The sequence below is a fragment of the Melozone crissalis genome, unplaced genomic scaffold (assembly GCF_028551555.1).
Source record: "Melozone crissalis strain CALT ecotype California unplaced genomic scaffold, PUWL_Pcris_2 ptg000005l_1, whole genome shotgun sequence".
Taxonomy (NCBI): domain Eukaryota; kingdom Metazoa; phylum Chordata; class Aves; order Passeriformes; family Passerellidae; genus Melozone; species Melozone crissalis.
In genome coordinates this window covers 19,035,159-19,062,494 of record NW_026535783.1, presented here as the reverse complement: position 1 = coordinate 19,062,494, position 27,336 = coordinate 19,035,159, and the positions used below count along the sequence as shown (strand labels likewise).

The 27,336-nt window shown below is 35.9% G+C and overlaps 1 protein-coding gene across 4 annotated transcripts in view; it reads left to right on the top strand.

Moving 5' to 3' along the window:
• Nucleotides 1–27,336, top strand: part of DMXL1 (Dmx like 1) — a 77,093-nt gene that overhangs the window by 14,782 nt on the left and 34,975 nt on the right. For all 4 annotated transcript variants that reach the window (XM_054290073.1, XM_054290072.1, XM_054290071.1 and 1 more), the window contains exons 4-22: nt 650–728; nt 1,212–1,344; nt 3,594–3,660; nt 6,298–6,473; nt 7,881–8,070; nt 9,588–9,756; nt 13,672–13,884; nt 14,610–14,863; nt 14,954–15,638; nt 16,163–16,284; nt 16,817–16,906; nt 17,212–17,314; nt 19,067–19,183; nt 20,403–20,627; nt 21,230–22,915; nt 23,450–23,560; nt 24,909–25,078; nt 26,284–26,381; nt 27,058–27,223. In XM_054290073.1, the coding sequence (XP_054146048.1) occupies nt 650–728; nt 1,212–1,344; nt 3,594–3,660; nt 6,298–6,473; nt 7,881–8,070; nt 9,588–9,756; nt 13,672–13,884; nt 14,610–14,863; nt 14,954–15,638; nt 16,163–16,284; nt 16,817–16,906; nt 17,212–17,314; nt 19,067–19,183; nt 20,403–20,627; nt 21,230–22,915; nt 23,450–23,560; nt 24,909–25,078; nt 26,284–26,381; nt 27,058–27,223 (4,854 nt within the window). The remainder of the gene's footprint in view (nt 1–649; nt 729–1,211; nt 1,345–3,593; nt 3,661–6,297; nt 6,474–7,880; nt 8,071–9,587; nt 9,757–13,671; nt 13,885–14,609; nt 14,864–14,953; nt 15,639–16,162; nt 16,285–16,816; nt 16,907–17,211; nt 17,315–19,066; nt 19,184–20,402; nt 20,628–21,229; nt 22,916–23,449; nt 23,561–24,908; nt 25,079–26,283; nt 26,382–27,057; nt 27,224–27,336) is intronic.

Here is a 27,336-nt window from a genome sequence, read left to right as displayed (position 1 = left end):
AGAATGTCTGGAATTAAAAAAGAAATTGGCTCCTAATATTATTTCCAGAAATGTTTTCTTTTTCTTTTATAAATCAAAGTATCAAACCTTTTTGATCTATTACAGAAACAGACAAGATAAATATTTTGTAAACTTAATCCTCAGCTTGTTCTAGAGAGTGAAGAAGTGATGCAAAAGTGAAAAACACTTGACTGTCCTGTTGTATATTAAAAGAATAAAAAAAAAAAGTGGAGGGGAAATATCACTTGTTACCTTGACCTTTCTGAACTCCTAATTCAGCAATGGTACAGATATCAAGCACCAGGTGCCTTTAACTTGTGTAGTTCTTGGTATCTTTTCTTTGTTTCAAAAATAAAATCTTACTTCCTCCTAAAACAATTCTCAAATTCCAGTAATGATTTTATATACTATTTTTTTTCAAGCTAAACTTTTACAATAAGAAGTTAAAAACCTCATAAGTATGGCCACACTAGTGAAAAGCTATTTCATTTTAATGTCAGAATGAATCAATTTTTATTAGATAAACAGTAACTTATGTTAAAGATCTTCATAAAATCTAGAGAATGCAGTGAAGATGTACTATTTATATTACAAAAAGAGGAGACTGAAGAGTTTTCATGCTAATGTTTGTAAATACTTAAAATTTCAGGTGTTACATTACCAGTGGCAGAAGAATGCTCAAATCTCACTGGAAGCCATAGTGCATAATCTAACATGGGATCCCACAGGTATGAACAGATTAAAAGAAACACTGTGACTAATTTTTTTACTTTAAATTTTGTCATTCCTTGTGGACCAGGTAAAGGTTTTTTCCCCTGTCCTAGCACAATAGAGAATACCAAAGTGGAGTGAAATGTACCTTTTGTCACTTATTACGGAGAGCTAACATACTAAGTGCATCTGTATGGTCTGGCTCGATTATTCTTATCTGAGCCGATCAGAAAATGTGGCTTAAATGGTAAATATTTGTTGAGAAGGACTAATGTCTACAGTAGACCTAGGCATTTCTTTTAGAGAATAACTAAAATTTGATTAATTCATAGTTTGAACTCTAGGTGCTCAAATCTACCAAAAAAAAATCTAGAAAAGGTATATCTGCCAGTTTCTTTTCTGCAGTTTCAGCTTTCAGAATTTTTTTTCCTCTCTCTCTCTGTAAAAGTCTATAGTTTGCTGCTTGCTTGTTGTTAGATTTTGATAAATGTTTGTTCCAGGTACTCGCCTTCTGACTGGTTCCAATTGTCTTCAACTTTGGTCCAATGTTCCATTGGAGAACCCTGCTGACAATGACAGTACTGAAAGAGCAGGTGTTGGACTTGGAGAGTGGAGATGTATCTGGCAATGCAAGTAAGGAATCCATTTAAAGACAAGTAATTTCCTTTTCTTTACTGATTCATAACTTTGAGATTAAATACTTAGTGTAGTTATGTGAAATGCTATTGCATACTGTTACTTGATAAATATTATTGATGTGAGATAAGTTTTAATCATATTTCCCTTGACTATGTGACATTATTTCCTCTTATGAGATCAGTTGCAATTGGTTTTGGAGCAATTCTTCAGCTACAAACAAGACTAGTAAAATACTGAGGGTAGGCTAATATTGAAGCTCTCCAATAAGCACTGTTCCTTGTAGAAGGAATAAGGTGAAAGCTGTGTAATTGCTGTCAGGACTGATTAAAAAAAACCTTCCTTCTTTATTCAGTGCACTCCATTGTTGTTTCCTTCTTACACATCCACCCCCTGATTTTGCACATACTTTTTTTAGATTTATACTGGGTGTTTGGAACAGTCAGGGTTGATACACTCTCTTTTCTCTGTCTCTGAATTCTCTTCTTGTGTTCGTGTTGATACTGATATTTGTATATTGTACATTCTGAAGACTTTTAGTTTAGTACTTAAGTTTATAAGACAATTTAAATTGTTCTGCCATAAGTAGACTTTGCTAGTGTGGTGGGGTGGGTACATGGTTCATGTGGAAGCAGTCTTCCATATGGCCATCTCCTAAAGAAGTTTCCTGAAATGGCTGACTGAGCAGACCCACCTGAGGTTACTCTTTGTGAAGCACTTAGAATTCTAGTAGGTAGTTCTATAGGTAGTTTTCTGGACGAATCAGAAAAACATCCATTTTATGATCCTTCATTGTTCCTTTTTCTCTTTACTTGAACTTCTATCAGTGAATGTGTTTAAAAACCCAAGATCATCCAAATGACAACTCAAAGACTTTTCTTGGCATGTGATGAACTTTCTAATTACAAGGAGTTGAAGACTTACTCTATTTTTTGAGACATCTTTGGGCGTTCATCTCTCAGCCTAATAAGAGAAGTTGCCCTGTAGACAGAATGCCATTAAGTATGGCTTTAGGATCTGGGATTCTGGTAACAGTAGTCAAGATCATACAGAGAGTGCTTTTCTTCTGTCCCTTGTGTAACAGGTTTTGCATTTCTATCATGTATAAAGACATAAAAAAGCTTCTCAGCTCTCCACGTTTTCCTCTTTTAAACTCTCTTGGTTGGAGATAGCTAAGTGTTGCTTTCTTTGAATGAGTAGGTCCTGGAAAGGGTCAGCAGAACTTGCTTTTTTTGTTTACCTTTTATGCCTGTATGTCTTCTGGCATTTGTAGTGCAATTAGATTTAGAATAGGTTTTTCTTGTAGAGAAGTCTGCAAGAACATTATTTTGCCCCTGCAACTATCCTGTTTTAATCCCTGAAGGAAACATTCCCAAATGTTTTCATATTTGCCCCAGCAGGAGAATTTTGCTTAAACCTGGATGACTTCTTTGATACAGGACTTTTGTAATTGCCTTGCTCTTGTTACTGCACATAAATGCTCCCTGCTTTATTGACTTAATTTAACTTAATCCCCTTTGAAAGTTGGGCCTCAACAACATGTTACATGTTTATTAAATTCAAGACAAAAATGTACACTGTATCTGTGGTGTGCAATTAAATTTTTTTATGCTCTTGTTGCTTTTAATAAGCTTTATTACTTCATCAATAACTGAGTGCTTCAAACCCTGTAAAAGAAGCTCATTTATTAGTGCAGCCAATTAAAGTAAAATGCTCCAAAAGTTAACCACATAATTAGGTTTAGAATATTTTTGTGTAGCACTTTATAGCAGTGTGACCATTCATATAAAAGCTACTTTCAGACACTTTTAAACTACATTATTCCTTTTACACTGTTTCGTTTTCTTGAGTTGTAATTCTAGGAAATATGAAAAAGGAATCTGTCTTTCAGGAGAAGTTGGAAGATAATATGGTACAATAGAGATCATTTTGAGATCCTTATAATTGTGTGAAGTGGAAGTAGAGCAGGTTAATCTGTTGGCACCTGCTTTTCTGCTACAATATTTTTGAATATTGGATATTCAGCTACAAGATTTTTGTTTTCTGGATCACTACAGCCATGTGTTGTACATGAGTTTACATCTTAGTCTTTTGGACTTTGTTAAAACTTAACTTTCACACAACAGAATACATACTTGTATTTCAGAATTCAAAAAGTTTTGTGCATTCAAGGAAAAAAATGTCTAGAATTCGATAAAAGTTGTTAAAGGTTTTTTTTTTTCCTTTTAATTGTCTTTGTTCTATAGAACTGCTTCTCAAGTTTGTTTAATGAAATTCTCGCCAGATGGGGAGTTTTTTGCTACTGCTGGAAAGGTAAGTATTTTTTTTCCTTAGAGCTTTGTACTAATTCAGATAAGCATTAAAGCAAACCAACAAAAACACATTTGAAAAATAAAAAGATTACTTAATGAAAAAAAATGTTTTTCATAATTTTTTGTAGTCTATGTGTCTTTACAATTTGGTAAACATGAATTTGGTAGAAGGGTGGTTCCAGGCAGGGAGGTCACGCACCAAATACTCAGTGCTTACTATTCTAAAATACTCAATTTTAATTTGTACCAAATTATAAGACATAAGAAAAATAAGAGTTTTGAGGAATGGGGGAAATCTGTGGATGAAATCACTGCTAGCTATCCTGCTAGTGAGGAAATATAATCAAAATACCAAAAATTATTTTAAAAAATCAAAAATAGCTCTTTCATATGTTTTTGTGTTAACATATCTGTACGCCTTTTTGTGTCTGTGGGAGAGGTTTACATTCCCCTCCATGAATGTATTGGTGCATGGTTCATGACAGTGTTTGTGGCCAGTCTCACTAGTTGGTTCTGTGTGCTCAACCCTGAGCAGTTTGTCAGCAAAAGCAGAACCCCTTGGCAAAATAAGCAAAAAAATTAAAGCAAATTGTCAGTCTTTTGTTTTCCTGAAACAAGCTAATCTTTTATTTGTACTCCAAAACTCGTTGTTCGGGTTTTGTAGGAGAATAATGTCCTTACAAGTCAAAGCAGAAAAAAAAAATCAAGATCACGTAGAGGATCCAGTGAACAAATGTGACAAACCCATACAAGAATTTATATTACTTGTTAAGGAATATGAGTGGGAGAAGTAGTTGTTTTCTGCATTGAATTTCTGCTACCTACTGAAGAACCTAAAGGCTGCAGAGTTACTAGATACAAAACAACATTCTAGAATGTAAAGTTAATATCAGTTGCTGATATTAGTGAAAACCTGGTTTCAGAGTCTCAGAATCCTGAGCAATAGAAACCTGACAGAACTTGTTTCAGGCTGAAGAATAAAAGACAGTTTTGCAATTTGCTTTACTCTGTCTTGGATGCATGAGTGAAAAATGAGTGTGTACACGTAATAAGTGGTTAGAACAGTGTTTGATTTAGTAATAATGTGGAACTTGGCTGTTTGAGTCATAGTATCCCCTAATACATGCTTAAAAAACGAAGAGTTGATGGTGATTCAGTCTGCAAATAAATCTTGCTTTTGAAAGGTAGTTGTCATGCTTATTTTTGTGGTTCAGTTATGTGCATCAGAAACAGATGAGTAATCCACATCTTTATTAGTTGTATGTGGCTTTTTTCCTTTAAAGCTTGCCATTTCAGGTCATCATGCTTGATTAGAAGACTAACTTTTCAGACATTTGCTGTCTTTAAGGATAGATAAAGGTGTAACAAATTTGTAAAAATTGCCTAGATTTCCTTTTCTAGGGAAACTATACTCCAGTTAACAAAGTGAAATACTGGCTTTCTTCATGCTAGATTATTATGTGTATAAAAATAAAGCAGTAAATTCTCATGCTCCATTCTTTTTGTGCTTATTTGTATGTCGTATTTCTTGCTGTATGTTCTGTGATGCCCTTTACTGTCATAGAAAGGAGAGCCATTCCAGCCACTTTGCAGCTAAATAAAATTCTTTGGGTATGTGTTTTATGTAAAAAGGTAGTGTTTTGTTATTGTCAACAATATATATATGTGTATTCCACCTTCTTTTGATGGGTAGGAGTTAATGTTTATTTTACAAGTCAAATGTTAATGGTTTAATGGTTTCTAATGTTACAGTTTGATGGAATGGTGGAAAAAGGAATTAATCTGCAAATAGCTTATATAAGGTTATATTATTGCAGAGTTTTTGACTCCAATATTTTATGTCCTGTTATTTTAGTTTATAAATTCCTTCAAAGTGAATTACTGAATAAATAAGAAAATTAGTAAGTAGGAAAATTAATAACATATTTTTTACCATAAATGCTTAAGTTAGTTACATGCCTGGAGAACTTTAAAGCACACCTTTCTTTCTATGTCTTACTCCTTTACTTAACTTTGTGAGGGACAATGCCGGTCAGCAACACCAACCTATCGTCCCCCCTAGTAGGGTCATGTTATGCATACCCAGGTTATTTCAATATTTTAGTGCCATTCACATTTAATGGTTGATCAACAAGTTGTGAATCTGGGTCCAGATTAATTTATCTAGTCCTTGAAGGCATAATCAATTCGTGTGTGTGTCTGAAAACAGGCTGACCAGTACTGAGCTTGTTTTTTGAGATATCATCTATGACCTTTGTTTTCCTATTTCCAGTTAAATTTATGTAGGGAGTTGGGGTGGTTTTCTGACAAGGTAGAATTAGTTGTATTAACATTTGAATACCATCTCAGACTAGTGCAAGTTGTGGTTTTGTGATTAAAAATTGGCAGTTAATCAGAAGGACTTACTCAGATGAAATCCAAGTTAGTAATAGCAAGAGTTAAGTGGAAGCTCTGCTCCTGTGTTTTCTTTAAGATCACATTTTGAAATTCCATTTATGGAGCTGTTCCTCTCAGATAAGAAAAACATTTTACTTTAAAGAAAAATGAAACCTCAGGAGATGTACCCAAAAGTACTTAAAGTGCATCATATTCATAAGCAAGGTAATCTTATTTACTGTCCTTTTTTGTCTTCCCACAGGATGACTGTCTTGTGAAAGTATGGTACAATGCAGAGAGCTGGCGATCAGCCGTATCACCACCTGGTGCCAGTCCAGAAAACCAAGCAAAAGAGCTTGATTTTTCATTTGTTTATTTGGCTCATCCTCGATCAGTAAATGCATTTTCATGGAGAAAGACCAGTAAATTCATGCCACGGTCAGTAGTTCTAATAACTAGTTCATAAATTGCCAAAAAACCCACAAACTCTACAGTCTGCCTCTCTCTACAATCAACCGCCACACAATTATATGTTTTACTTCAGTTATTGAGTGTGCACACCTTTTATACTGTTTTTGCTCTTGAGAGGAAGGCAAGTATCCTCTTACCTGGGAAAGAATTGAAAAGATAGAAGTCTCAAAGACTGACTTAGGCATTGAACTAAATACAAAATCAGCTCTTGAAAAGTCATGTCGCTTTGCATTTTTTTTGATTGCACTAAGTGACCATTCATGCATTTAATCCTGACTTGTTCTATCCTGATGGAATCAGAGCAAAAGTTCTGTGACTTGAAGTCCTCTTTTACAAACATTCAGATATTTTTGTGTCTTTTGATTTGTTTCTCTGCCTACTACAAAGCTGGATCTCTGTCAGAAATAGTATCTGGAAATTGGATTCAAGTATTCATTTGGAACTGATACCTTTAGTTTGAGGTGTTAGGTTTGTGTTAAGATGATTCCAAAATGACCTATGCCTAATTTTCACCAGGACTTTAAATCTTAAACTGAAGTAGTGTTAGCAGTTTTGTGGCCTGTAACCATCTTTTTGCCATGTCATTCCAAGTAGCAAACATTTGCATACCTTTGTGTTGAGCAAGTTTATGTTGTTCATTATACCCGTCTTTAAGACTCTTCTTAAATATATGCTAACTCTGTGTGTCACTTTTTAAAATCCACCTGCTCCGTGGTTCCTCAGGGAGTTTGCTGCTGGGCAGTCTAGTCATAGCTTTAGAGCATTATGTAGAGCTAAATAGTGAACTTATATGACCTGGAAACCTGATGATCTGTGTAGTTTTTTCCAGTGTCTGGTTTAGGGTAACGGGATTTTTTGGCTATACATTTAACACAAGTTAGACTTGGAAAAATAGTAACTAAGATTAAAAACTCATAGATTTAAATTGTCTGTTGTTTTCCTGGTATTATCTGAGTTTCTGTCTTTTGGATATATATTGTTTTGTAATTGGTGGATAACAGTAGGATCTGGAATTACAATCAGATATCCAGAATATTATTAGCTTTTTATGTGAATAACTTTAAAAGATAAAAATTTTACATTTTGCTATTCTAGATATGAAGTTTTCTTTAAATTAAAACCCACAATTTGCTGTTGCTCTATTATGTGATGACGTTTGAGGTGATTTATAGTCAGATGCTTGAACAGAGCGGAAGGCCGTTCCTACATCATTTATTTTCATAACAATGTATTGATGAGTTTTTCTTGTGCCAGTATCTGTAAGTTGGTGCAATTCCAAAGGCTGGTAGTGGAAAACTGTTTGGCAATGTTGGTTTATTTTGATGCTGTGTAATAGTTAGCACCTTCTTCACTCCTTAAATTTTCTTTCATTAGTGGTGCTGTCTGCAATGTACTCCTGACTTGCTGTAAGGATAATGTTTGTCGTCTCTGGGCAGAGACTTTGTTACCCAATGACAGTCTGTTGTACGGGGGAGGATACAGCAATTGGAGTGAAGCAGTGAACTTCACAAATAACTTCAAGAGAAATACTTCAAGTAAAGAAAAAGTGCAGAGTGCATTGGAGGTAAGAATTGAAATTGAACAGTGAGAATAAGCACATGTAAAAAGTTGTGATTTTAGACAAGTTGGTAATTTGTATCTCAAACATGTATCACAAGTTGAAATCTTTTATACTTTTATATCAGAGATGTGCATAAAATGTTATAAAAAGGTGAATTTCCTTGAAGTCTTCCTTGGGCAGACTAAGCTGACAACTCTTTTGCTGAGCTTCTCACGTTGAAGACACACTGTTCCAAAGTCACAAATGTCTATTTTTGTCTGGTGACTGAAGAAAGAATGCTTTACAGTATTTAGTTCAAAGGGCTAGGAGCAGTATGTAGGACACACAATATATATAGGTTATGTATGTGAAACCCAGGGGTGATGCTGCCTTAAGATATTTGGTAGGGGCTCATTTGTTACCTCTGAAGTTGTGGGATGGTCTCTCTGACTTCTGCAAACGGAAAAACAGTAATATGGAGGGAAGAAAAATAGCCTTTCTGCAGTAGTCCTCAGAGCAGACTGCTCATAAGCATTAAGGCAAGTGATTCTTACCAGATAGTGTTTTCTAACCAGTGTGAATAAGGAAGAAAGTGTAGCATTAATGGTCTGCTTCAAAGGTATGTAGAGCATATATGGGCATTGTGCTTTTATATTAATAGAATGATGTATTTATCATGCTCGTAGTGCATGCTGTATCTGAAAAATAGTGCAGCATACCTGAAAATGGCAGGCTAAAGGGCACAACAGAGAAAAGGAAATAGTCAAAGAGAGGAGGAAAAAGGAAGCTGGAGAAATTTCTCTGTTCCTGTGGAAAATAAGAGGCAACATTAGAAATCGGGTACAGCAATTATGTGATAATTGAGAGAAGACTGTTTGACATGAGCATGCTGTGTAAAGATAGAAAGCGCAGCAAGTGAAAAGGAATGCCAAGAGTGTAACACCATCTTTAATACAAATTGTGTACCTCTGTGTACCTTTGGGTGCTTACATAGGTGTTTACAGCACAAAAGGCTTGAAATGTGTAAGTCAGTCTTAAAAACTAAATATTATTCTTTCCCTTGTATTTGTAAGTATTTGTAACAAGTATTTGTATAAAAGAGGAGGATCTTGAAACTTGTGGCCGTTTGTGGGGTGTTGAAGTGCTGATCTAATTAGATCCAAAGTACAGATTATGTTTTTCATTAAATGAGACTACTCAGTATTGTTGCTTTGTTCAGAATCTTGAATAAGCATGGTGTGTTTATGAAACACAAGAGTATTTTCTGTGAAAGTACAAAAACTGTATGAATATTGTCTGCACACTGAAGTATGAAGTAGTTACTACATGAAGGTATTTTATGGGCCTTCATAAATAAATCCAAAGGCACTGGTTTCTCTCTACTGCAGACTCAACGCAAGTTTGCAAGAAACTCCACTGATTCTTTAAGTTAGCTTTTAAGCTGAAAAATATCATTCATTAGTGCCTAGAAAACCATTTACAGATTAAGTATGTTTTTTCTTTTTGAAAGGATTTTAAATTTTGCTTCATTCTTCATGCAGTTAAACCTGAGGCACTTCCGACGAGGAAGGAGGAGGTCAGGTGCTGTTGTAGCACATACTGGATGTGCTCTGCATCAGCAAGATCCTCATGAAGCTCACAGGAACATTCCTCCTCATGCAAATGCCCTTTGCCACTACCATATTGCTGCCAGTATCAATCCAGCCACAGGTAATAAATGTAATCTTTGCTATGAAGTGAGCTCCAGTTGCTGTTGGGTATGTGTTCTCTCTGGAAACTTAGCAGATCTATTTGTTCAGTATTTAAATGATCATGCAAAATTGCTAGTATGTCGGTTTCATTTTTGCATGAAAGAACTTTCTACAGTAATGAATAAATTTCCAGTGCAATAATCCTGTCTTTTATGTTGTTCATCTTTTAAGTGAGATTGATAGTGTCTAAAATGGAGAAAGCTAAGTATTTGTAACTTGAGTTAAAATTTACTCTGAATTGTGTATGATACTGGGAACATACTGATAAAATAAAAAATGTGTATGCTTCTTAAGTGCTGAAATAACCACACATTCATGTCCTTCTGCCTCTGAACCAAACAAAACATGCCTTCACCCTTATATTCCATAAACTTTGATATTGCCTTGCACTGGAACAACATGTTGATAGGGCTTGAGGAAACTCCCCTGTAGCTGCTGATACTTCTGTCTTCATTATCTTTGTGTACGTTGTTTGTTATCCCAAGTGACCTTTAGGTGTGATAGGGCCCTGCTCTCCTGGAGATGACTGAAGATTTCATTTTCATGAAGTGTGTGTCTGTTCTTTGAAAAACTGACTAGAGATGCAATATGGAATGACCTTCATGAAGGTTCTCGTGTGGTTTTCTCTGTCTAGACTTAATGAACAAACATATTATGTAATTCTTTTCTTAAACTAGTTAAACTCTCTTTTATAGTATTGTTTTTCTGTTCCTACTTAACTTGTTTGAAAGGCCAATTTTCAGCTAAGAGCATTTATGATGAGTTCATGTTTCTAGCTATACAGTCTGGCATGATTGGAAAGAACAAGTGATTTCCATTAACACTGCTTTGCTAAGCAAAGCTCTAAACACTTTCTCCTTGATTATTCTTCAGCATTTTAAGTGGCAGCTCATTGCCTCATATTTTAACAGACAGGACTAGAATCACATCCAGCCTACCAGAATGAGACTTCTTACAGCTTTGTGCAGTACCATCAGTGCTATCATATTTCCATGGGAAAAGTCTCCAGACATTGCTTGTTATTACTCAGTGTCACACAGGAAACTTTCTTGAAAGCTTCTTGGGGATTTGTTTATTTCCTCTTATATTTTTTCCTCTTAAGATTGCTCAGTGAGCTAGCTAATCTTTTCATGTAGGTAGCACATAATCTTTGATGGTTTTTTTACTTGCTTTTAAAGAATTTTTTTTTAATACAGAATAGTTAATGTTATGATTAACCATGGTTAGCCATCAACCAAGCCCCAGGCAGTCGCTTGCTCACTCCCTGCAGGACTGGGGAGAGAATCAGAAGAGTAGAAACCTCCTGGACTGAGATAAAACCAAGTTAATAGGTTTTATCTCAACCTTGTTTTCCTTAATAGGGGAAACAAAAGCTGCACACATGACCAAAGAGACACAAGGAATGACTTCACTGCTTCCTGTGGGCAAGGAGATCTTGAGCCGTCTCCAGGAGAGCAGAGCCCTATCACACCTAACAGTCACTTGGAATAACAAACACCATCCCTTCGAGCTTTCCACCTTCTTCCTTCCTCCTCCTACTTTAAGCACTGACCATGATGTCGTGTGGTCTGGAGTATCCGTTTGATCAGTTTCAGTCACCTATCCTGGCTATGTGTTCTCCCAATGTCCAATGCAGCCCCAAGTTCCTTGCCAGTGTGGCAGTACAAAAACCATAAGAGTCCTTGGTTCTGTGCAAGCCCTGCCCAGCAACAACAAACACATCTCTGTGTCATCAACTCTGTGCTCAGCACAAATCCAAAACACCTCCCAGTGTGAGACACCATGAAGAAAGTTAGCTCTACTCCAGGCAAAACCAGCACAACTCTGCAAACTTTACCTTTGCTTTTGATAGACTTTGCAGTATAAATATGCCAAGAAACAAACTTACAGAATGACAATGAAAACAATTTTGAAAAAAATAGAAAAATTAGGTACTTAAAACTTGTCTTTGGCTTTTCTAATCTTGCGTTCTTTTTATGTTACCTATATCAATCAGTATCTGTTCAAAAATGTCTTTTGGATCACTTGTCTTTTAACTCAGTAGATTGGAGGATAGAAGGTTTTTCTTTATTGTAGAACCTCTGAGGTAACTTTCACATTTTAAATCTCAATTTGAAGAAATAAGTGTTCTCCCGCACAGTCAAGTCTTTAAGTACCTCAGCCTAACCACATTCTTTATGTAGACCTTTTGGTTTGCCCTTTTGAAATTAAATTTAGTCCAAAAACCTAATTGTATTTCCTTTGATTTAAAGCAAATTGGTTTGTGATGTCTTACTTTAAAATTTGCTAATCCTACAGCATTTAAAAATATCTGATAAAAACTAAAGCCAGAACAGCTTTATCTCTCATTCACTTCACATTTTGAAGAATAATGCTTTCATATATACTTATATATAAGAGTATAGATAAGAATAAATACAGCATGTATGCAAGAAAAATCCTTGCAACCTACTTTTATACTATAATTTTATTTCTTCTGTTGTCCAGCCTGGGTGGAATTCTGTGAAAGGAATAAGCAGTGGTTGCTAGGACAAACTTGTCTCTAGGCAATTACAGAAAAAGTTACTGAATTCAAAGACTTAGAAGTTTTCTGGGAAGAGATACTGTGATTTATTAAGCAAATAGAAATTCACTAAGAAAAATGTCCAGAGCTGAACATCATTTAGAAGCTGGTAGTTTTAGATGGAAATTGGGAAAAAAGTGATTTATTTAATGACTTCGATAAATACTAAAAAAGCACACAGATTTATAATTAATCTGAAAAGTAATCTTTCTAGTTCACCTTATTCATGCTCACTGTAGCTTCATCTTTCAAAGGGCATCAATAAAATTTTTTTCCTTCAGATTCTGTTACTTTCCAGATGTATAATGATACTTTTGAGACTGGCATTGGGCTGTGTAGGTAGATAGACTTCTTAAATGACCTGGGCTACTTCTGCTCTGTTCCCCTGCTGTGTCCCCAACCCACAACAATACTGCTGGTTGTCTTGTTGCTCCTTTCTTTTATCTTTGTGCTGTCAGTTACGGTTTTCTTTGGCTGGATTGGATGATTAGTAATTCAAATCTATTGCTGATTTTGATTAGAACAACAGATTTTGGGTGAAAAGTATTTTGTCTCCCAGGATGTGGAATTTAAGTAATGGTGCATAAATAGGGAGCAGAAGGAGAAGAGACTATACATGGAGACTTCTAGGTGGGAATTACATGCAGTTTGAGATTTTAACATGTTGCTTTATCACACATTTGAGGAAATTGCAGTAAATCACCTGTCTGCTTTTTAGCCTTGATTAATTTAGATTATGTTACTCTGCAGCAGTCTGATCCTTGCTTCTGTCCCACACTTTGTGATTTCTGCTTTATTTTTCACAGCAACATGGGACATCAAATGCCATCAAACAGCCATGTGATTTAACAGAATGTATCAGAACCAGAACTCCTGGGGTTTTGTGATGGTGTTACAGAGGGCATTGATTGTGTGATCTCTGTACTAATTTTTGCTAGTGTAAACCCTGTGGTCTTTGGTTACAGCAGCAGCTGCAGCATCCTTTGTGAACTGAATATTGGAAAACAATGCTTAAATGATTTGGTCCATACTGAGCTGTAGTAGCAAAAAAAAAAAGTAAATTAAGCTGCATGCGCAGTGTTACATCAACATTGCAGGACCCTACTGTTATCCTAATGTAAGCATACTAAAGAACCTCTGTGTGGAACAAGTCGTTAAAGCAGATGGTGTTGGTGCAGGGAATGACAAGTGGCATCGCGCTTGGATTTATTTTTTTCATTGTGGGATTTCTGTTTGAAAACCAGTTCTCTAAAATTATTTTTTGACCTAACTTAGTTCTCAAGAATGTCAATCAATATCTTTTTTTGGTAGATATTCCTCTACTGCCTTCTATCACATCTCTAAGTCTTGGTGAGAATGAAGAAAAAAGTGGACCTTTTATTGTACACTGGTTAAACAACAAAGAACTTCATTTTACCTTATCTATGGAAGTGTTTTTGCAACAACTTAAAAGGAGTTTTGAACATCATTCCCCTGAGACTAATACTGAGGATTCTAATCAAATGGATGGCAGATCAGAAGAAGGTAAAAGTCATGCAGACATATGTCATGTAGAGAAGTGGCTTTCAGTTTTTAAAGTAATTTGTAATGTTCCCCAGGGGGAAGTGAGAGATTGGCAACTTGACATGCAAGGATACAGAGAAGTTACAGTGGCATTTCAATGCATTTTCTTCTTTTGCACTGAAAGTATCTAAGTGACTTTAAAAAAAATGTATCTGGAAGTTCTGATTTCTCTTTTCGTAGTTGTTCTAGAAATTTTGCGTTATATATGCTGAAAACTGTGTTATTTAATTAGGCCTGACTGGAGGCCTGTGTATGAAAATGTTACTTCAATATTAAGTAAGCAAGAGCAACTTTAGAATTAACTTTTTTTTAGATATTAATTTACAGCTAATTTAAATAGCTTTGTTCTATAACATAGTACACTCAATTAATTTAAATATATACATCCTGGAGATTATTATCATTTGTTCTGTCTATGCATGCAAAAATTTGTATAAAGTAGAGGAAACGAAAAATATTTCAAATTAAGATGCAATACAAACTGTTTTGGTTTGTTAGACGCTGAGCTCTGTTAGAGGATTTATGATTGTAATCTTCATCCTTTTAAATTAGTTCTTATATGGGTAGCTTATAAAAGGCCTGAAATTAGCTCCAGTGCCTGAATAAGACTGCTTGTTTTACTTCTGGTTTTGAAAATATATATATATATATGTGTGCGTGTGTGTGTGTGTGTGTGTGTGTTGTAGAAGCTGATGAAAATTCAGATGAACAGAAAGGAAACCAAGAGAAGAAGGAACTGGGTGATGAGAAAGCTGCTCCATATTCAAGCCTTGCTCCTTTATCCTCTGTTATTTTTGATCATGAAATTGAAGTTCTGCTTTCTGAATGGAGTAAAAATGCTGACATGCTCTTCAGTATACATCCTATGGATGGCTCCCTGCTGGTGTGGCATGTGGACTGGCTGGATGAATACCAGCCTGGCATGTTTCGCCAGGTGCAGGTACTTTATTCCTCCTGAATTTTACATCGGTGTTCAGTGAGAAGTTTGATGGGAACCCTAATACTTGGTCTTTTTTTCTTAAAATTGCAGGTGTCATTTGTCTCAAGAATTCCTGTTGCATTTCCCACAGGTGATGCAAACTCTCTTTGCAGAAGTATAGTGATGTATGCTTGTACCAAAAATGTTGACTTAGCTATTCAACAAGGCAAACAAAAGCCTCCTGGCCTTACACGATCTTCATCTATGCTTATCTCTTCTGGACACAGTAAATCTACCAACAGCTTAAAACTAAGTATCTTCACACCTAATGTTATGATGATTTCCAAACATGCAGATGGGTCACTGAACCAGTGGCTAGTGAGTTTTGCTGAAGAATCTGCTTTTTCAACTGTACTCAGTATTTCACACAAATCCCGATATTGTGGTCACCGTTTTCATCTTAACGACTTGGCTTGCCACTCAGTGTTACCACTGCTGCTTACAACCTCACATCACAATGCTCTAATTTCACCAGATGTTGAGAAAGCAATACAGACAAATGAGTCTTCTCAGTCTCAGGAGTCACCAGTAAGACCTCAGAGTAGAGGCAATGCAAATGTGACATCCCAGGATCCCAGTGCTGTTTACAGTGAACTTATTCTATGGAGAGTAGATCCTGTTGGGCCTTTGTCCTTTTCTGGTGGAGTTTCTGAACTTGCTCGGATCAATTCTCTTCATGTTTCAGCTTTTTCTAATGTTGCATGGCTGCCCACACTTATACCCAGCTATTGCCTTGGTGAGTTTCATTTTCTGATTTGTGATGTATTCTAGAATGAAATGAATATAACCAAATAATTCACTTGAATAGATAATGCAGGTATACTTGAATATACTGGAAAAAATGTTAAGCATTAACATTTTATTTCACAAATTTCACAAATTTTCAAACTGCTGATACTTGGGAATTCTTTATTCCTCTGTAAAAGGTTTCTGTGTTCTACTCTTTTATGTATTTGATATTTTAGAAGCTTATGCAGTAAAGTTCTTGGGTTCTAGTGCATACTTCATAGCATGCTGAAGATTTAAATGAGGGAGATTTAGCTCTAGATTTCAAATGGAATTCTTGTTTTCTTTTCATATACTTTGATTTGGTTGCTAAGCACAGCTTTAAACTTTGTAATCCTTGCTTGTGAATAGAAGAGGACTTCTTTTTATGCTGTATAATTTTTTGTCATGACTTCGAAAATGCCTGTTGTCAAAAAACAAAAAAGGAAGCCATATGATGTTTGAATATTTGAGCACTTTCTTCCTGCTTTTCAGGTGCATACTGTAATTCTCCAAGTGCCTGCTTCGTGGCTAGTGATGGACAGCATTTAAGATTATATCAAGCTGTAATAGATGCTAAGAAACTTTTGTGTGAGCTCTCCAACCCAGAAATTTCTGTAAGTGAAAAGTCATCTCAAGTTTTTGCATGTTATGACTTCATTCAGTTGCACTAGGCTCAGACTTGGTGACTGACTAAACTGCTTGCTGAGGATTTCACAGATTATTTCACTTGTAAAAACAGATAAGGTAAAGCTTTTTAGCTGTACTGTGTTTCATTTAATCTCAAATTCTGCATAAGATTTGATTGGGAAATATCTGTGAAGTGCTTACACCACAAGGAATCATAACTGTGTGGGTGCATTGCTATCCTGAGGAAAAGCTGAGACAACAATTCAGCTCTTGGGGAAAGGAAATTAAATTGCTGTATGTGAGGCTTTCCAGATATTCTTGTCATCTTTCATCCGTCAAAACCGAATGTGCTCTTCATAAAACAGGGAATGTTACCTCTGTTCTTACTGAATCACAGCTAGTGTATATTTTATGCTTTAGTTAGCATTTGCACAGTGATGTTGCACCTATCCAGCAGGTTGTGCCACAGAAATGCATAAAAAGTTAACAAGACCACCCCCCCTGATTCTTTTCAAACAGAAATATGTTGGAGAAGTTTTTAACATCATAAGTCAGCAATCTACAGCTCGCCCGGGATGTATCATTGAACTGGATGCCATCACAGAGCTTGTAAGATCTTCTGCTGTACTCATCTTGTGTCATAATTAGCTTTTTAAAAAGCATTAATAATAAAAGCAATACCTGTAGCTCTCCATTAGGTAAATTTGGGGTACTTGGACTATTTTTGACATATTCTTGTACTTGTTTTCAGCAGTAGCTGTAAATGGAAAGAATGTGAGTAATGAAAGTGCATTTTCATGAGGAGTCATATGTTGATGTGTTTAACTTACCAAGTTAAAAGCTCCTGTGGTAGGGAGCACTATTGAAAAGTATACACCGGGATGTTCACTTCTTGTGTATTTTTACTTCCTTAGCATGGCCGGAAAACACAGTTATTCCATGTTTTTCAAGAAGACTTTATTTTAAACAACCAGGAGAAGGAAATGCCTTCAAAGAAGAACAGTTTATCAGATTCAGGTAAAGAATTTTTTTTTTTCTTAGAACATTGACGACAGTGTTTTGTTTTTCATTCTAAAGAAGGAAAAACTTGTTTAATGGCTTGGCTTTTATCATTTTAATGTCAAATACCTTAATTTGAAGTCTTCAGAAGAATGTAACTAGTGAAACTCAAGGGTGTTTCACTTCCTTTGAGTTGTTTGCAACCAAATTTTGGATCAAGTAGTTTAAATCACAACACACCCATAATGTCCTGTGTTAGGCAGTCCCTTAACATGAAAGGGGGAAGGGTTTTAAATGTGAAGCCTATGCTTGTAGGGTATGAACACAGACAAAACTTACTGTATCCTGTCATGGTGGATGCTGTTCTTTTACATCAGCTAAATATTGCTCCTCAGGCTTTGTATGGCACAACAAATGGCAAGCCAAACAATTCCTCCTCACTGCAATACTGTGAATAGTGTGTGGATTTCTAGATCCTTGGACAGATCTGGACTGCTCTGGAAAAAATGATTGGCTTTCCTTGGTGGAGTGCCTCAGTTATTTGGATATATAGGCATTGCATTGTTCTGTCCCAATGAAATAATGTGCGAGGAAAAAGGGGTTGGAGTAAAGTTTGTGATACCAGGTCATCTGCAGTACTAGATGAGAGTCCTGAATGAAAGGAAGCAGAGTGGCGGGAAAGTGTCAAAGGAACCTAGGGAAATACTAAATGAACTGAATATACATAGTGATTATTTGGTTCTGGAACTGGCTGTTTTTAACTGAGGAAGAGTTTTGGGGTAGTGAAGATAATCCCAGCCCTTATTGGAGTTAGAAAAATGCAACTGAGATGTTGAAAATAAGAAACAAAATAGAAAACACAAAAAGTGTTGCTCTGCAGCATAATCATATGTTTACATCTTGAGTATGACACACAGAAATAATTTTAGAACAAATAGGGAGTTACTTGGTCTTAGGCAACTGTATACATCTGTGTGTGTTCTGAAAGTTGGTAACAGATTGCTGCATGCCATCCGTGTAAGGAATTGGGCTAAATGGACCCTTTGAAAAACTGTTAAAATTAAAACTATATCATTTGCATGCATTCTAATTTGAAATTATTTTCTAGTGCTTTCATATTTCTTCTTTAATAATGAGGTGGTTACCTCATATTGTTTTTAAAAAGAACAAATTCATTTACGGTTTTCTATGGTACCATACCACTTCACTGTTAAAAGCACAGGGCAAATACAGCCTGTTCTTGGTAATGTTTTATGTATACACACACCTAAAGGGTCAGAGGAATCATAGAGGAAAAAGACTCCCTAAATTAACTATTCCTTTTTGGTCCTAATGGGTTGACTTTTATATGAAAGAAAGAGAATACCTCGGTGAGCTCTTCAGAAATGGGTGCCTGTTGATAGTACAACTCATATCTTCTTTTTGTGTAAAACTATGGCAAGTAAATTCTTAGAAAGAAGCACTGTATCTCTTTCTCTCTTCTAGACTATACTATACTTGATAATACATTCTGGGATTTAACTTTAAACATGGCAAAGTCAGCCAAATGTGTTGTCATCTCTGAAAGAAAACACTGGCAGTTCATACATGAGTGTACCTGTGATTGTAGTGTTTGTTGGTTGTGGTAAAAAATTGAGAAAGCTAATGCAAGTCAGACCATTACATTTCAGTATTCATGTTAGCTTAATCTGTTTATTTGCTAGCCAAGAAAATTTAGTTTTGCTTTCAGGTGAATAACCCCTAAGATCTTCCTGTTCTCAATTTCACCAGGAAACCAGCAGAATGGATTCTCTGAAAAATTCTACTTAATAGTGATAGAATATACACAAAATCGTTCATTACTACATATGTGGCATTTACATTTGAAAGCAATTCCTGTCTCAATAGGTAAGCCCTCTTTCTTGTAGTTTTCTTTTAAAAAAACCACTGTCTAGTGAATATTTGCTGTTCAGTGTAATCTAAAATGTTTCATCTTTTTGAAAAGATTCTGCATTTGATTACAAGATTTTATCACAACCATTCTTTCTTGATTACCTACTTTTCTGATTGCTGCAACTGCTCAGTTCAGCCTGAGCCTAGAGTTTGGTATTTTTTGTGCATTCTAAGGACAGACGTGCTTAATTGGCTCTAATACAGTCTAACAGTTAAGATGTTTTGCTTTTTGGAAGTTTTAGTTTTCAATTTTTGAGTTAATGCATACATTTTAAATAGGACTGTAGTCTCAGTGATGCCATTACAATTCCAAATTATTTTGACGTTCTGAAGTCTGCTGGTCCTCTTTCAAATGACCAAACTATCTCTAAAACTCTTAGGTTTTATAGAAAGGTAAGATACACTTTCGTAGTTTTCTGTTAACATTTAAAGATTTTAATAAACATTAATCTGATACCACTTACCAGAGAAGTTCGTTATAATCCATGTTTCTGTCATTTAAACTAAATCAGCAATTCTTAGTATTGCTTTCAAATAAGAGAAAAAGAGTTATTGTAATTAATTTATAAGTTAGTGAGAATAATAAAGATCTAAATTTTCTGATGTAGTTATGTGATGAGAGGCTCTGAGAAGGCTCTGCAGCAAATCTGTTGGAAATTTTTGTGTTCTATTTCCAGCAATTTTATACTCCAGGTCTTGAGTTTTATCAAAAAAGGGAAGCATTCATATCACATGATCTGAGAGCCTATGTTTTAAGAAATAAAATAAATCTGTTATTAAAACATTTCTCAAAAATAACTTTCATCAGTTTGTAAGCTAAGACACGAGGGCCTTAATTTAATTTTCCCTAGCTGCAGGTATTCTATGCTTACTGAAACCTTATTTTCAATGGATAGCCACATACATATTTCTTTGCAGCTTTTGGTCTTTTTGGTCATGCTTTGATTGTTTTATAATCTCTCAGCAGTTCTAGGATCTCTGAAGTATTTAACGTGAGATGTCCTAGTGTTTCTCTTTAAATCTGAATATGAGAATACATTTAATGACAACGAATGTGAAATTTTAAGTCAGATTTTGTCTGTCCCTTCTGGAACTACTAAAGTGAATAAAATAACTTCTTACATTAAAAGAAATAATTGATCTTTTAAAGTTAACATTGCATACCTTTTTTTAGATGAAAAGATAGGTTCGAATCCATCTGAAGAAACAATACAAACAGAAGAATTGTATTCTTCACCAGATCCAGAGAAGATCCAGTCACCTTTCACTCAAAAGTATCGGGCCTGTAGAGCAAACCTTCAGAGTACCAGCTGGCTTACTCTGTCTTCCAAAATGGTGTACAGTCAAGAGTTGAGTATGCCAGAAGGAGTCGAAATAATAAGTGTAAAGCCATCAGCAGGTTTGTCATCTTTTTTTAAAATACTAAAATAGGGAATCTCTGCCTTTCTGACTTTGGTCTTGAAATAGCAACAAAATAATAGTGAGTTTTGGATTTGTTGTTAGAACCAACGTGTGTAGGTGAATCCAAAAGGTTTGCTAAAATGTACTTCCTGTCACTTAATATTTCAATCCTGCAACTAACATTAAAATAAAGCTCTTACTTAAGAGAATAGTAGAAACACAAATTTTGTTTTGCGGTCATTCATGAAATTTTTTGTAGGATCTGTACTTAAATGTTAAGGTTTTCATCAGCAGTCTTTCTAAAATACAGTTTTAGATTTTTCAATGAAGAAATATTTTTTTGACAGAATATATGTTAGTATTCGTGTTTAAATAATATTATTTGACTCCACTCTGGGGCACAAAATGCAATCAAAGGGTAAAAAGGTTTCATGGTATATTTGACATACCGTCTTTGTGAGGCCCTATAAATGACCTCTTTGTGAGGAAGCAGAAATACTTTTTTTAATTTGGAGCCCTGAAATAGTGGCTGAATAAAAATGTTGCTAATTTTGCTTTTTAGTATTTCCTCCAGTAAGAGTGTATTTTTTTCCATTTTAGGACATCTCAGTTCTTCTTCCATATATCCTGTTTGTCGTGCACCTTATCTGCTGGCTACTTCCTGCTCTGATGGAAAAGTTCGATTCTGGAGATGCAGGGTTGTCACTGAAGCTTCTTCCATGCCACAATATGGCACAGACAGTGATGTTAAATATGTATGGGAAGAATGGCCATTATTGATTGAGGAGGGACTTCCTAGTAGTAGTGCTATTAATGTTCCAGGGAGGCCAACTGATGTCAGCTGTGCACACACAAACAGATTAGCAGTGGCATACAAGCAGGCAGCATCTAGAAATAGTCATCTTTCTCAAGATTTTGTGATGCACGTTAGTATTTTTGAATGTGAGTCTACAGGGGGTTCTTCTTGGATTTTAGAACAGACACTTAAATTAGATGAGCTAGGCACCATGTTGGACTCTGGTGTTAGTGTTGATAGCGATTTAGTGGCAGATAACCAACAAGATACTTCTCTGTCTCATGGTGGAAGTATTATACCCAACACTAAGCACTTGGTACACTTGGATTGGATGTCTAGGGAAGATGGTTCACATATTCTGACAGTGGGAATTGGATCAAAACTTTATATGTTTGGTCAGGTGTCTGGGAGGAGGCAGGAACAAAATGGTAACGAGATTGCTACAGTCTCCCACAGTGGCAGTCCTCAGGCTGCGACTCTTTCTGGGTTTATTTTGCTGCGTTGTGTTGACTTGGTTTCATCTGTGGAGGGGTCACCTCCTTTTCCTGTATCCTTGTCTTGGGTGCGTGATGGCATTCTGGTAGTTGGAATGGATTGTGAAATGCATGTTTATTCCCAGTGGCAATCTCCTTCTAAGCAGGAACTAGTTAGTACAGATTCCTGCAGTGGAAGTATGCCATGCCTAACTAGCTTAATGAAACAAAGCCAGTCAGCTGCCTCAGGTCTGCATCCACCAAAGAGAACTTTGACCAGATCCATGACCAGCCTTGCACAGAAACTTAGTGGGAAAAGGTCTGCCTCTGATCTGTCTATGGAAATGGAAGATTCTGGTCTATTTGAAGCAGCTCATACATTATCTCCAACTTTACCTCAGTACCATCCATATCAACTGTTGGAACTCATGGATCTCGGCAAAGTACGCAGAGCAAAAGCCATTCTGTCCCACTTGGTGAAGTGCATTGCTGGAGAAGTTGTTGCTATAAATGAGTCTGAGCCTAACCATGACAGGAGGCTCAGATCTCTGACGATCAGTGCCAGTGGAAGCACTGCAAGAGATCCCAAAATGTTCAGTAAAACAGAGACTACAGACTATATAGAAATAGACTCTGTTCCACCATTGCCTCTGTATGCTCTGCTTGCTGCGGATGATGATTCATCTTATTCCTGTTCAGAGAAGTCCAATAATCAGCATAGTCAAAGTAAAAAGGATATGCCCAATGACAATTACGAAAATCTTTTCCAAAATAATGTTATAAGTACAGATGACCTTGTCACATTTGAGGCAGATGAAGACAGTTCAAAAGTCATTGATCTTTCTCAATACAGCCCGACTTACTTTGGACCAGAACATGCTCAAGTTCTTTCTCGTCACTTGCTCCATTCAAGCTTGCCAGGTCTGACTAGGATGGAGCAAATGTCACTGATGGCCTTGGCAGATACAATTGCTACTACCAGTACTGACATTGGAGAAAGCAGGGACAGAAGTCAGGGTAAGCTGTCTCTTCCAAGTTAAATGTACTACTGTGCTTCACAGCCTTTCCAGGGTTTTTTTTCCTGTTGTGGAATATTTTTATGGCTTGTAAGATGATGATGCACCTTCATTTCATGGTGTAATTGTTTCAAGACCTATTGCTTGGATAAAAGTAAAATTTTCTTTTGCCACTTGGTAATGCCACTGTGAATCTATCAGTCCACATACTATAAATATTTTTAATTCACTTTTGAAGAGACAGGAATGACAAATATTTGTTGTACCGTGTAGAAAAATTGAGGAAGAATTTGATTTGGTTTTTTTAATATATAACTTTTTCTGTCTCTTGCATTAAACAGAACAAATAACTTCAGAAGTTTTTATATTTGAAATTTTCTTCTTTCTCTTTTCTTGAAGGGAAGAATTATGGACTAAGCTATCATTTACAAATTAAAAGTATTAGTAGTAACAAATTTACATTTCTTCTATTAAGACCTACAATACTTACTTGGATTAATTGCTGTAAAATGTGTGTAAAAATATTTATTTCCAGGTGGAGAAACTCTCGATGAGTGTGGTTTAAAATTTTTATTGGCTGTCCGGCGTCACACCTTCCTAACAACTGCGCTTCCTCCTGTGCATCGAGCCCAGCTGCTTCACCAAGGTAACTGACATCTTTTCTTAGATGAGCTGGGTTTTAGTGATGTAGCTGCCCCTGTGAATGGTGTGCTGTTGATGTGCCTCTGCAGAATCAGTAATTTAATTCATTGGGGTTTTTCAAGAAATATTATAAATGTCTAATATGAATGAGTGCTAGAGCAGAAAATGTCTTGTTCTGGTTGAGGTAAAGGTCTCGGAACTGATTTTTTTCAAACAAGTTTTTAGTTGGTAGGGGAGAATTTCTGTTTCCCCAAATTAAATACCCCAAATTTTCCAAATGAAATTCTACTACCATGTTGTTCCAATAACCTTCTGCAGGAATAATGTAGTAGACAACTGCACCTATTTACGTATGGGTTTGGTACATATTTGGAAAAAAAGAATTACTACTCACACTTTAAATAATTCTATATACTTACTGTAATTATACAATAAACTATTTCATATAGGGAAGGTTTTTTTAGTAAAATTTAACTAGTTCCATCCTGATATTGCAGATGACAGAACGAGATGGATTTGATAAGTGATAATCAGATGTAAAGGACTGGCTATGATTACTCCTTTAGCCATCATGATAGTTGTGATAGCATTTTCAGTCGCATGGCTTGTCGCCCCTCAGCTGAATCAGAGGCTGGAATTTGCCACAACTGCCAGGGCAGGGTATTGCAGAGTTAACTTTCTGTTGGACTAATTTTAGTTGAGATACTTCTGTTTCTGGTGAGCTCAGAAATGAGTGAGAGTGGGAAGGGCTTCCAGGGCAAATGTGGAAGTGCCTTTCTACAAAAAAGCACCTGGCCCTCACAAGAGTTGCAATTACCCCTAGCCAGCTATGTTGTTGTTTATCATTGCTTCCTTCCTCATAAGATTTTTTTATTTCAAGTTTTCTTTTGTATCTCTATCACCAAAGGTGGTTTTGCCCTGATTATCTGAAACTTGTGCATTTTCTAATCCAAGTCAGAATAGTGAACCTGTCTTTCAAAATTTTGAAAAATGTAATCAGTACACTGCACTTTGTGTCATGGCTAATCTTAGTGCCCCTTACTATCCATGTGTTTGAACTTCATGGAGAAACTCTGTTCTTCACAAACTTACCTAAGGAGTTTGCAGATGAAAAGCTGTTTCCAGTTGTATAATTTTTCTGTAATATTTGAAATGCAGTCCTAACCAATACCCTTAAATTTCTGTTGCCTCGCCAGCAGTGCACTTAAAAATTCAAAACAAGCAGTTTGACCTACTTTCCTTCCCCCGTTCCCACCCCTTTATCTTCAGGTTCTGGATTATTTTATTAATGAATATCTTCTGAATTTTCTTTTTCCTTTTTTTTCTTTTCTTTTTGAATGTTCATTGTACAGGTTTATCTACGAGTCACTTTGCCTGGGCATTCCATTCCGTAGCAGAGGAGGAGCTCCTGAGTATGCTCCCTGCAGTGCAGAAGGGCGATCCAACCTGGTCTGAGCTCAGAGCTATGGGTGTGGGATGGTGGGTTCGTAACATCCACAGCCTGCGGAGATGCATAGAAAAGGTAAACAGAGCATTCTAAAAAAACCCAATAAACTCCTTCCAAACAGCTGTTCTCCAGTGTTTACCTTCTATTTATGTAGTTTTAAGTTGTTAGATAATGAACTTTTTCTGAGTGTTCCATGCTGTAATTTTTTGTATCTAAGCTGCTCTGTATGAATATGAACCTCTATGTTTAACTAACTTTTTTTAGTACTTTAGACTTCAGATTCCATTGTGGAGTGCAGTTTTTGCTCTTAGATACTTCATCTTAAAGGTAATATTGTACAGTGCTTATTATGGATGCTCAAGATACAGATGGAGCATATAGTTGTTTTTTATAGCAAAACTGAGAAGCAAGTCGTGGGAAAAGGTTCTTCTTAGAAACCTATCAGATGTGGGTACAACTTAGATATTATATGTTCATCTGTCTTGCAAATTGATTATTTTACGTGATAAAACAAACCTTATATTTTTTGTTTTGGCTTGGTGATTTTTTTTGTTCGTTTGAGGGTTTTGTTGAGTTTTTTATATTAAATATTTTAATAATCACAAGTGTGGTAATAAGCCTAATTTCATTATCACTTGCTTTAAGCTCTTGGAAAAGCCAAGTGCGTTGAGCTAGAAAATGACATGCACAAGATACTTTGACTACAAAGCACGAAGTGATAAAATGCATGTCTCTACTTTTACTTTCAAATCTTCAGTAATTAATCATTACTTTATGAAACTGCCTTGCATTAAAAAAATCATTACTTTACTTTACTGCCTTGCATTAAAAAAAACCCAGATATTCTGGGCCTGAGTTTAAGATTATCTTACATGGCACTTGGACTATTCTTGCTGCCACTTACCCTTTTTCCTTTCCACCTTCCAAAAGCAATCACTGGTCCCAGCCTGTTTTTCAAGACTTCGTCTTGCAACTAGTAAATTAATAATAATAACTAGTAAATTAATTTTGCTGTGATTTAAGAAACTGATTTCAGATATAGGGATTCCCATTTGATCTGCAAAAAAGCTTCTTGAACTGCAAGAGCATGGGCTAAGTGATATCAAACAGGTTGTTGTATCTTCACACGTTCTTACATTGGACTCAAAGTGACAGTAGGGATCCTGTATTAAAGAGAACTTCAGAGCACTGTGGGGTATGAGATGCCAGAAGCACCAAGAATCTCACTTAAGATTAATTTAAATTGTGATTGTTTTTTTACTTTTGAACTGTCTTCTCAGGTGGCTAAAGCAGCTTTCCAGAGAAACAATGATCCACTTGATGCTGCCATTTTTTACCTTGCAATGAAGAAGAAGGCTGTTATCTGGGGATTGTACAGGTATTCAAGCTTTTACATGGAATTTCACACTGTCTATTTTAATTTTTGAGGAAAAAGTTGAATGGGATTGTAATCCAAAGGAAGCACAAATACTATCCTTGAAAGCTGAGGTGGATTTCTAAACTAGTCATTACATTGAATGAGTAGTTTCTAACCTTCTTATATTTACTGAAAGACTTTAGTTGCTCTTTCTGAAGATAGGTGCTCCAAGTTTTAGTCTCAAATCTGCTGTAATTTCAATTACTGGTTAATTCTGATTTACTTTTGAGGACCAGCAGTGTAGTATGTAAAATGTCACGTCTATCTTTTACATAAGTGTTGTTAAAAATTTTACCTGCAGATCAGGGGACTGACTTATGTCTTCCTAACTGCAGTTTGATACAGCAATTCAGTGTTGCAAATCTTCTGAAAACTAATTTTCATTGTCACTTAAGAGCTCACCTTAAGAAAAGCAGGGATTTTCTGTATCAGGTTATTGAAAATACCATTAGGTTTTGTATTAATTGAAGTTTCTGCTATTTTTAAAGTAGCCTTCTCAAATCCCAGTGTGGTGAGGGACTCTGCATTTCCTGATGTGTAGATCTGTGTAAAATTATACTGACATCTGCAGAAATTAAGAACTGTAGTGTAACTAATAAAGAGTAAAATGTTTTTATCAATTATGTTTGATATGCAGGTCCCAAAAAGATACTAAAATGACACAGTTTTTTGGAAATAACTTTACTGAGGACAGATGGCGTAAAGCAGCCTTAAAGAATGCTTTTTCTTTGCTTGGCAAACAGCGGTTTGAACATTCTGCAGCGTTTTTCTTGCTGGCAGGACACTTAAAAGATGCAGTGGAGGTAAGAAAATTTTCAGTGTTTAAGACTGTTACATTGTCCCAAATGTACAAATACTTTGAATGCAGTTTGCATTTTGCATTAATATGACCCCTGAAGCTTCTTATGCTTTCAAT